Source organism: Brachycentrus maculatus, unplaced genomic scaffold (assembly GCF_059751285.1).
Source record: "Brachycentrus maculatus isolate JH-2025_06_01 unplaced genomic scaffold, ASM5975128v1 h1tg000119l, whole genome shotgun sequence".
Lineage (NCBI taxonomy): Eukaryota > Metazoa > Arthropoda > Insecta > Trichoptera > Brachycentridae > Brachycentrus > Brachycentrus maculatus.
Genome location: NW_028280872.1, coordinates 3,620,436 through 3,631,052, shown reverse-complemented (window position 1 = coordinate 3,631,052; position 10,617 = coordinate 3,620,436). Strand labels below are relative to the sequence as shown.

Below are 10,617 nucleotides of genomic sequence, written 5' to 3'. Positions count from 1 at the left end.
GATCCCACATTTTAACAAAAACAAAGCATATTAACATACATTAAATACAGGGTTGCCATCTGCCCACATTTGCCATTCACCATTCGTCACGGTGTGTCTGTCTGGGTTTATGATTACAAAAAACCTTCCTTTAACTCACTAATAGATGTCTCTGGTGAAATTCTAGTGATTCAAGAACAATGTTTCAAAATTGGTTCATATATATATATAGAACTTCCAAGAATTTGAGTAGTGTGGTTGTCAATAATGGGTGGAATTGGTGAATGTTACACGTGTGTAAAGTGATCACTTAAACCAGCCTATGACGGTCGTCAGCCCTGTAAATGCCCAGACTTCCATATTCTTCTTTATCTTTGATGAGATGTCGAAAAATAATATGATTACAATAATTCAATTACAACAGTCGAAAGTTTGAATTATGGATCATGTAAAAATATTGTACCAATGCAATCTACGATAACTACCAAGAATAGAGGAATATAAATAATCAATAAGTAGTTTGTACTTAGATGGAACTCTATGTTTACACACAAATAATTATGTACGTATCCGATCAAATAATCTTCTTCTAAAAATGGTAATGTTGCAATAAATACATGCATGTAGATCTATTGTTTTCACATATTCTTATATTTATGAAAATAGTATTATTAGATACATAACCCTAAAGATAGCGCTTTCAACAGTGTCAATTATTTTTGCTTTTGATGGACACTACAATGCATTCTGAAATGTTAGCAATGGATGCTAAAAACTGGTAACCCTGAAAAACAATGACACATACGGCTGCAAAAATTTAATATTAAAAAAAAAATTGGTACGTCATTGCATTTACAAGCATATATTTTAAAAAAACACTAATAACAAACCTAAATATTATGAAACACTACCTGTACAAAGTGCGATAAATAAATTATTTGTTTTTATAAAAGATTTGTATTTGCATTAATTTATAATTTCCCGTTAAAAGGAATTAATTATTTGTCATAAATTCATATTTTTAGGTTTTTTTTTTTTTAAATCTATATTAAATCCCAAGTTTATACACTCTTTAACAATTTATAAAAAAAATATTTGAATAAACATTTTAAAAAATCATGTAAAATATTGAATTTTCTTTCGGCCTGGAACGCATTATCGTATTTTACATTGTTTTGTATGGGAAAAAATGTTTCGATTACTGATTAAGATGCTGGAACTAATTAAACTCGTTATGAGAGGTTCCACTGTATATGTTACGCTTATGATGCTAGTGGCGGAATCGGAAGATGACCTGCAAAGAATGTTAAAATTCCACCTTGCATCACAAAAATTCAACACAAGTAAACTAATAAATAAAACCAAAAGCTCATCAATATCCCAGCAACCTGAGAGAAATAGCAGTCATGACAGATTCAGATATTTAGGTGTAGAAATTTAGAGCGAAAGCGATCTCTACTCAGAAATCAGAGAGCGAACTAACAAACCAGCTGCAACGTCGGGATATCTCAGAAATATTGTGTGGTGCAACAAACACATATGAACTAAGAGTAAGGTACAAGTCTACAAGATGTGTGTGAGACCAATCATGACTTTTATTAATAATTAATTTTTATTCATTTTAAAAAAGAGAAATATTTGTGTTTTTATTATTTACAGAAATATTTAAATTTTATACTATTTCTGTGAACCTAAGCAGCTCATTATTAGAAATAGGTATCAAACTGTGGTAGAGTGGGTTCGAACCGCGAAACTCTTACTTTAGAGTCTGCGACACTAACCACGGGACCACAACCCGACTATCCCGACTTTCGTGGTAGAAAAAGAGCCGATACAACAAGGACCAAAAATCTGCTCAGAACATCCGAAATGAAGATCTTAAGAGCTATCAGGTCCATTACAAACGATCTATGTCTAATGTTAACTTACTCGATTTTTGTGACCGAATTATGTAAAACAAAAGGGTTAAAAGAAATATGTAACCTTTTTTAAAGGTTAAAAGTTGTGAAATTGTTTATCTACCAATCAAATAGGAGCATTACATTTGAATATGAGCATATATTTACATTTATATACCGTGGTATAACCAATCTTATTATTTGACAGAAATAAAACATTTTGGAATTTTTTAGTATGTATTTTTTTAATGTGGTTTTATAAACATTGGATTGTTAAAAATATAGAATTCATAACTCCGTTTATGTTTCACAGTGGAATCGGGTATATGTCCTTAGTTGACACTTTCAGCCGTAGAAATATAATTTAACCTATTGAGCCTCAAACTTATACAGTTTTTGACTTATATATGGTCATTAATTCTAAAATCACAATATTTACATAAAATAAGTGAAGATATTGGAAACAGTCAAGAGTTGTAGGTGAAATATGAACATTCATCCCGTTTGTAATATCTACAATTAATCAAAAGCCTGTTTTTATTTAGTCGCTCTAACCACTGCTTACAACAAGGTCAATCCAGTCAAGGTAATGGTAAGTCCTAACAAATCCGGATGGAGAAGGACTAGAACATCCATTACTGCTAATGAAACTTACAATACCGACAAGTCTCTCATTTGGACTGTTTCCTATTGTCAACGGGCCGCCACTGTCTCCCTGTAAGGAAAAAAATAATGATAAGCTCCAATATTTCCGAATGGGAATGGACTCCAACGATAAATCCATGAATAATAAAATATAGTGTACTGCACAAATGTCTAGTATACACTTACACTGCACACTCCTTGAGCAGGGCTTGAGATCCCCTCAGCACAGAGAGTGGATGGAATAACAATATCTCCAAAGGTTTCAGCGCAATTTTCATTAGAAATGATCTTCAGATATACGTAATTCAAGTAGGAAGATGCAGGACCACCTAATTAAAAAAGAATATGTTGCTTTAATCATATATTTCTTTTATAATTAATTTACATTACCCTTACGTTACTTTCTGATTTTTTGAATATCAACTCTGTCAATCTGCAGTCTGGTATAGATTCATATTCTTATTCATAAATAATCACACTTGTTACCTAGAATATCTCTGAAACTCTCAGGCCAATCCATTTTATAAACCAAGGCAGTGCCTTTTTTTAAACCTTTGCCATTCATCATCAAGGCACGCCGCCATAACTTTTAGTTATTGTCAACCATGCATTAATGAACTAATCAGACATATTTATATTATCATATTTATCAGAAGATTGTATTTCAAATTTATATAGACTTACCATCAGCAGTGTAACCGAATCCACTTACAAGACCAACCATATCTTCAAATGTCTCACTTGTACTTGACCTGTCCAATGGAATAGGTCGGACGCTTGCTAAAAAAAGATTTAAATTGTTTTTTACGCATTTTAGGAAAATTTGTTTATCCAAGATTTTTATTTACCATTTACCCTGGTTAATCAAGAGTCTACTATATTTGAGGTATATTAAAAAAATATTTAATTGCATTTAGAGATAAAATACATAAAGAATATCTTAATTTATATTAATGAAAATATTTATTTATATGTATGAAATATTTTTTAAAAATGTCATAAATAACTTTTGTGTATTGAATTCTTTAAAAAAATATACAATTTATTCAACACCTTGTACTTTAGTCATTTAATATTTTTATAAAATATTGAATGTAATGAAAATATTGTTTTTTTTTTGCCTTAACTTTGAACAGTAAAAAGCCATCATTGTGAATAATATATACAAATTTATAATTGTTTAAGAAGAGGATCATAAATCTGTAATTTGGTTTTTCACTGACTGAGCATTTTTTTATACTAATTCCAAAATATACCAGTCTCTTTATCATTAATACTACACTGACACCATTGCATTATTTATGTATTATTATTCTTCTTTCTTCCATATGCTATGCTAATGTTTGCTACACTGATGCGAAGGTCGACCTTATGAATCGTCTGGATTGTCTACAAAATCAAAGTATCGCTTTCATTTTCAATTTTAAAAAATATGACCATGCTTCACCTTCTCGCACGGAACTAAAATGGCTTCACTTCAACCAGCGCATAAATCTTCAATCTCTCACACTATGTTATAATATTTTTTACAACCCCAATGCACCTAAATATCTGGCTGAAAATTTTATATACTTTTCAGATCATGGTCTATCACTTTGTTCTTCCCAAGAAAGAACACTTTCCATTCCTCGCCATAACCCGTCGTTCTTCAGTAATTCCTTCTCTGTCCAAACGGTTAGACTATGGAATGAATTATCTCTCATTGTAAAAAATGCACCTTCTCTAATAACTTTTAAGAAACATCTGAGATATTTCTATTTATCATTAGAATCCTAACTGTCTATCAAACCTCAAACAAAGAGTTGAAGGAAGGCAGAGAAAACCAAGGAAGAATAACATGATGGACAGTTAGGGCTCCAAGAACAGATAGTCGTTTCATGAAAGTCATTAGAGATGATGCATTTTTTACATGAATAGGTAATTTATTCCATAGTCTAAGCACTTGTCCGCCTCCGTAGTGTAATGGTCAGCACGCTCGGCTACCGTTCTGGAGGACCCGGGTTCGATTCCCAGGGGGGGTAAGAATAAATATGAGTGATTTTTTCACTGTAATATTTATTCAATATTACCCTGGACTGGTACTTGAAGCGGAGGGCTGATCACCTTTCCTTCATGTGTAAACGATCAAGATAACACTGCGTTTATATGACGCAGTGCCCTATGCACCATTGGGGTGCGGATAGGGGTTTTATTATTATTATTACTAAGCACTTGGATAGAAAATAAATTGCTGAAAAATGATGTGCCATGATGAGGAATAGAAAGTGTTCTTTCCTGAGAAGAACGATTTTCCCGTTATTACTTTGTGTCCATTGAGACATCTAATACATTAATTTTATAATTACTTGTTATTGGAAGGTCAGCAGCAATTCCAGCGAGGCCAAGATCATTATTTAAGTTATTTGGATCATAGTTTGGATGAACATAGATATTTTTAGATGTGGCAATGATCGGAGATGTTTCATGTCTTATACTTCCAAGATGGAGGTCAGCTTCTGCAGCTCTAGAGAAAAGCACAATACAAATTACAAATATAGAATTTGCTACTCGGAGATCAGAAAGAGTGTTTTATGCAACTCGTAATGCGCACAGGCTGTATAGTAAAACCTGTATTTTTTTCCATTTTCACAGGTTTGGAAAAGGCCAGTATTTTAGTAAGACAATGTAAATTATTTACACTAACAGCTTCTAGTAAATGATTTTGTTTCTGGATCTGATAGTTTTTGGTTTAGAGTAATATTTAATGTAAAAATAACTCAGTTCTGAAATTCATTAGTCCAGATTGCCAGTATACAAGGGATCCAATTTAGGCAGGTGCATTATGTTTACTTATGTCCGGTTTTATGGACGTGAGAAGGATTTTACAGTTAGATGGACCCCTAAAATTTTAAGATGAAGATATTTGTAGAGTAAACAAGGCGTCAGAAGACCTCAAAAAAGATGGTCCGACGTCATAGCTGCTACGGGGGGTAAAAACTGTCTGCAAGCAGTAACAAACTGAAGAAAATTAAAGGACACGGAAGAGGCCCATATCCAGCAGCGGAAGACAACAGGCTAAAGAACAAAGCAAGATTTTTGGTTTTTACTTTTACCAGTGTTTGCTTTATATCCATTTAAGGATTGAAAATTGTCAATGCAGAGGAAGACGGAGAAAAACTTGGCACTATCAAGTATGCCAAATACTTGAAAGTGGTCAGGTTAGGAGTCGAAACAATCGGCGGGTATGTATGAGGAGATGCATGAACGTGGAAGAGGCGTAGAATGTTTGCAAAGACAGAGTGGTGTGGTGTTCTATTATCTCTGCCTACCCCTGCGGCAAAGCCACGTGATGGTTAGTTAATTAAATATTATTATATTATTAAACCATATCCGCTCCCTAGGTGGATCATATGGAGTCCACAAACTGTCTCCAGGCTTTTCTGTCGGCTGCCAGCTCCCTTGCATCTTCCCAAGTCAGATCCGCGTCCCGAAGTTCTGACGAGAACTGCCGACGAATTGTCAGCAGTGGTCGTCCTGGGCGGCGCGAAACTGATGCCTTGTAAAAGAGGCAAGCTTGATTAAGGTTCTCAGGAGGCATGCGGAGTATATGGCCAAGCCAAACGAATCGCCTTTTCTTGATGACAGTTGTGACCAAGATTCAAATTTAGATTTATATTTAGTTAGTAATTACCGGTGGTTAATATTTTTTTTTATAAAAAGATTTTTTTATAAGGTTCACGAGCAAAAACTGTTTTCATCAAGGTTTTTATATACATATGTATTTTTTATTATCTTTTATTTATATCGTTTTTTTCATATCAGTATTATTACTTTGATGTACAGAATTGATAAATGTAAAATTAATTTAAATTGTGATGACAACGCGGATATGTTTTGAAGGTAAGGTTAACTTTGATTTATTTATTGATCACATGAATATTACATATTACAAAAATAATATACAAAAAAAATACCATGGACTGGTACCTGAAGCGGAGGGCTGGTCACCTTTCCTTCATGTGTAAACGATCAAGATAACACTGCGTTTATATGACACAGTGCCCTATGCACCATTAGGGTGCGAATTAAGGGTTTTATTTTTATCATATTTTTAATGTTATTGATGTCTTAAAAAAAGATTTTTTTTAGGAAATAACAAAAATAAATTATGAAATATAAATCTTTCTTTACTTCATTTTACAATTAGCAGAAATCGAATGCCGACAACAGTTTTGAAGTCAAGGATGTATGCTTTGGTGCCTGTCTAATGTCTATTATTTTGAGTAGGATTAAGCCGCACAAAAAAAGACATGTTGAAAAACAATTTTTTGAGTGTCAAAATTTATATACAACATTTTGAGTGTGTCCAAATACTTGTTTACAAAATCTGGATTATCTCCAATTACAGGAGTTATTTTCATATTATTTAATATAAGAGTTTCTGCTTAGTGAAAACCTTCTTTACATCTCACCAATAGATGTCTCTAGTAAAGTTTTAATGATTCAAGAACAAGGTTTCGAAATTGGTTCATATATATAGAACTTCCAAGAATTTGAGGAGTGTGGTTGTCAATAATGGGCAGAATTGGTGAATGTTACACGTGTGTAAAGTGACCGCTTAAACCAGCCTATGACGGTCGTTAGCCCCGTAAATGCCCAGACATCCATATTCTTCTTCATCTTTGATGAGATGTCAAAAAATAATATCAAAATTTATATTTCATGGAATTTTTATTTTAAATCCTTTTGAAAATTATTTAACGCTCACCCAGCTAAGCAATGACCAGCGGATAGTGTCCATCTTGTGCTGATGAGACAACCTCCACATGCAATCCTGGATCCATCATTCATCCTGATGACCATGTAAACCTGGTGAGGAAATTGGTTGGCAACTGCGGGCGACCCTTGGATGATGCGTGCATCTAATTTTCATAAAAACGTTATTCTCCTTTTTCTTTAACCTCTATCCACACTCAGATGGTGCAAAGGCGCCGGATCAAATTGACAACTTGTCAATGTGATTAAATTATATGATGGCAAAGGCATCAGTTCTAGATAAAGTATTTATCTTTTTTTAGCTTAACACTTTGTGGTCTGCTCACATATTAGTAACTGTTTGTCACCAGTATCAGGTGGCCACTCATGCATGTTTATCTAGTCTTCGGTTTTCCATTCCACGGATTTATTTAAGTATAAAAGTGGAGACTGACCGGAGAATTTCGTTGTAACGTAACATGTTACAATGCGAGCATTCAGGCAGTCAGTACACCGAGCCGAGCGCTCCATCCATAGTTTCCGATGCTCGGTGATGCTGGCCGCGAGCGATATTACGACGTTATGTTATGACGAAATGCTCCGGTCAGTCTCCACCTTAAGAGCTATTTCTAGGATTGTATCAATATAAAAGATTTACACATTATTTCGGTGTTTTATGAGATATTACAGTTTTTGTTTATACTGTGACATTTGTGTTACCATTATGTAATCATTAACATTAAAAAAATGTATATTATGGTAAATTTAAAGGTCACAGGCAAACAAAGTATTGAGGCGGAAGACATTACTGCTGTAGCTATGGGAAAATTATTGAGAATGAGGAAGGTATTGTAAATATATTGGTATTGCAGAAAAGGAAAAATAGAAGTAATAGGTGGGTCACTAAAAGTAGCATACCCATGCTAGGACTAGCCCAAAGACTAACTAATTTATATAGACTAGCCTGTGTAACTTATACACTGCTAATGTATATAAGTTTCTGTGTATAAGTATGATTCTGGCAATGTAAATATTTTTTTATCGTTAAATATAAATTGTGCCAAGATAAAGGTTGAGAAATGGACTGAATAAATAGTTTTTTTTTAAATTTACATTACAGTCACAAAAAAATAATACCTTAAAATGTTAAAAAGCAAAAACTGTTTTTATGTGTTAAGCACAGAAGGAGAATGCGTATTTTTATTACCTATTTATTTGTTGTGACTATACAAATGATAATAACTACACTATAAAAAATATGCAAATTAATAAATATTACAATACGCTCTGTATGTATCTACTTAGTTTTCAATAATATTTAAAAAATCACATTAAGAATGTTTTTATTCATAGGCAGCTGTAGCCGGTGATGTAATGTTGTGGCTCAGTCTGGTTACATGCAAATAAAGAAAATAGAAGGCACATATTCCTATCGTGTTTAATTTCACAATGCTTATGGAGCAATAAAAATACTCAAAATCTACTAGCAATCAAAAACAAATAAATGAAAATAAAATATAAAGTGACAGCAGCTGTCAAGAAGTATGATTTTCGCCATGTGCAATGTGTGTATTTCTGTTACGTTCAACGGATGATGTTGCCTTTGGGGACATAAAAAGTTACCCATGTCTTGTCACAGTATAAAAAAAAACGCATTTGACAAATGTGTCAAAATTTCAAAGCAATTGGTTGATTATTTTATGAGATTTAAGATTTATAACAAACTACATTTACATTTTTATTAACAAAGATAATTCAAAACACATGCGTATTCAAATTCAACACCTTTAAGAGATTTAAGATTTTAGACAAACTAACGTTTATATTGTTAAAACATTATTTATTGTGTTTTAAGTGGAGTAAAAAAGAAAGAAAAATTTACCTATGCTTAATTCTTCTGGAGTAATTATTCCATATTTTCTGTAACCCTGCGAAATTCAATTAATTTGTTAACTCATTTACTTAGATATGTCGAGAATAATTATTCATTTCAAAATTGTATATTTTATCCTCAGAATATTATCATCAATATGTCAAGGGACATTGGAACAATATATTTTTAAAAGGTATTACTTTCATCATAAACTTCTACAATTAACTTTTTCGACCATTGTTTTAACTATAAAATTCCATTATTTTTCTTATTTACATTTCTATGATAACATTAAATGTTTTTTTTTTATAATTCTTTTTGCTTCTAACCCTTATCCAGACCCAATGGTACATAGGGCACTGCATCGTATAGAAGCAGTGTTATCTTGATTGTTAAATACATGAAGGAATGGTGATCAGCACAGTACCAGTCAAGGGTAATATGAAGAAAAATTGGAGTGAATAATCACTTATATTTATTTCCCTCCCCCCCTAGGAATCGAACTAGTGGCCATTATCAATTTAAACTGATGTAAATGTGTAAGATATTTTTTTTACTCAGCTATCACTTGTTTACGAGACAAGAAAATGAAAATTATCAATTTTAATACTAAGTAGTATGTATGTCAATAAAATTTGAGTGACAGTTTTAAATTTTTTGTACATTTAAAAGATCGAATTTTATTAAAACGGAATAGGTTAAATGAAAATCTGATACCTGAGAAAGGGATATGATGCAAAATAATATACAAATTATTAAGAACTTCATCTTGACAATATATCACCAGAAGTACTGACAATTTATTATAAATATGTTGTTATTTAATGATTTACCTGTATTTTTATCACATTCAGACATTTTAGATAAAATCTAAAATGGTCTTAAGTGATTGAATGCTGGGAAAACAAGATTGAATATATTTTTATCACATTGCTATGAAATGTTACAGATAAGTATAAAATTTGTAAAGATAGAGAGAATTATCTCAAAACGTTGTGTTTCAGAAATGTCTGCATTGTCATTTTATTGAATTTAAAGATTATGTTTTCTTTTAAATTGCTTTTTGTTAAAAATTTACACACTTGTGTACAACATTTTGATCTTTTGTCCATGAAATGTTTAACCAGTATATTTTTAGAAGAAATGTAATTAAAAATCTCTGATTCGAATCTTATTTAAAGATATATTCATATCAAAATATGTAGGTATTAAAACTTTTATTTTATTTGGTAGTTTTACAAGCATGAAATAATTATGGCTTTGAAAAACAAATATGAGAAAGTAAAGGTTTATACTTTCATATGAATCACACGGCGGTTAGTCTAAAGGGATCTTGGGCTCCATAGTTGAAATAGGACGGGAATGTACCCAATTATAAAGTTATATAATCACATTGTTCTTTTCTCCCTCGTAAACAAGTACCTAAGCATCAGTGCCAAGCAAACCTATCATAATAGGTCTAGCACTGGAAACATGTTTTTAAAGCAT

General features: G+C 32.1%; 1 protein-coding gene across 2 annotated transcripts; it reads right to left on the bottom strand.

Annotated features, from left to right (window-relative positions):
* Window positions 1-2,122: 2,122 nt before the first annotated feature.
* Window positions 2,123-9,769, bottom strand: LOC148309712 (epithelial serine protease-like). 2 transcript variants are annotated; one of them, XM_088259679.1, is made up of 7 exons: window positions 9,459-9,769; window positions 9,139-9,184; window positions 7,270-7,423; window positions 4,868-5,025; window positions 3,207-3,302; window positions 2,709-2,851; window positions 2,123-2,592 (listed from the first exon to the last, which is right to left on the bottom strand). In XM_088259679.1, the coding sequence occupies exons 1-7, from the start codon at window positions 9,492-9,494 to the stop codon at window positions 2,428-2,430; spliced, it is 798 nt and encodes a 265-aa protein (XP_088115805.1). In that variant the 5' UTR covers window positions 9,495-9,769; the 3' UTR covers window positions 2,123-2,427. The 2 variants fall into 2 exon arrangements, with proteins under 2 accessions (XP_088115805.1, XP_088115806.1); XM_088259680.1 differs by having other exon boundaries at window positions 9,557-9,769.
* Window positions 9,770-10,617: the final 848 nt, after the last annotated feature.

Coding starts and splice junctions, on each gene's coding strand:
- LOC148309712 (XM_088259679.1), bottom strand. CDS start 9,494: ATGCAGTGCCCTATGTACCATTGGGTCTGGATAAGG. Junction 2,852..3,206: donor ATTCGGTTACACTGCTGATG/GTAAGTCTATAT, acceptor TTTTTTAATTAG/GTGGTCCTGCATCTTCCTAC. Junction 2,593..2,708: donor CTGCTCAAGGAGTGTGCAGT/GTAAGTGTATAC, acceptor TTTTCCTTACAG/GGAGACAGTGGCGGCCCGTT.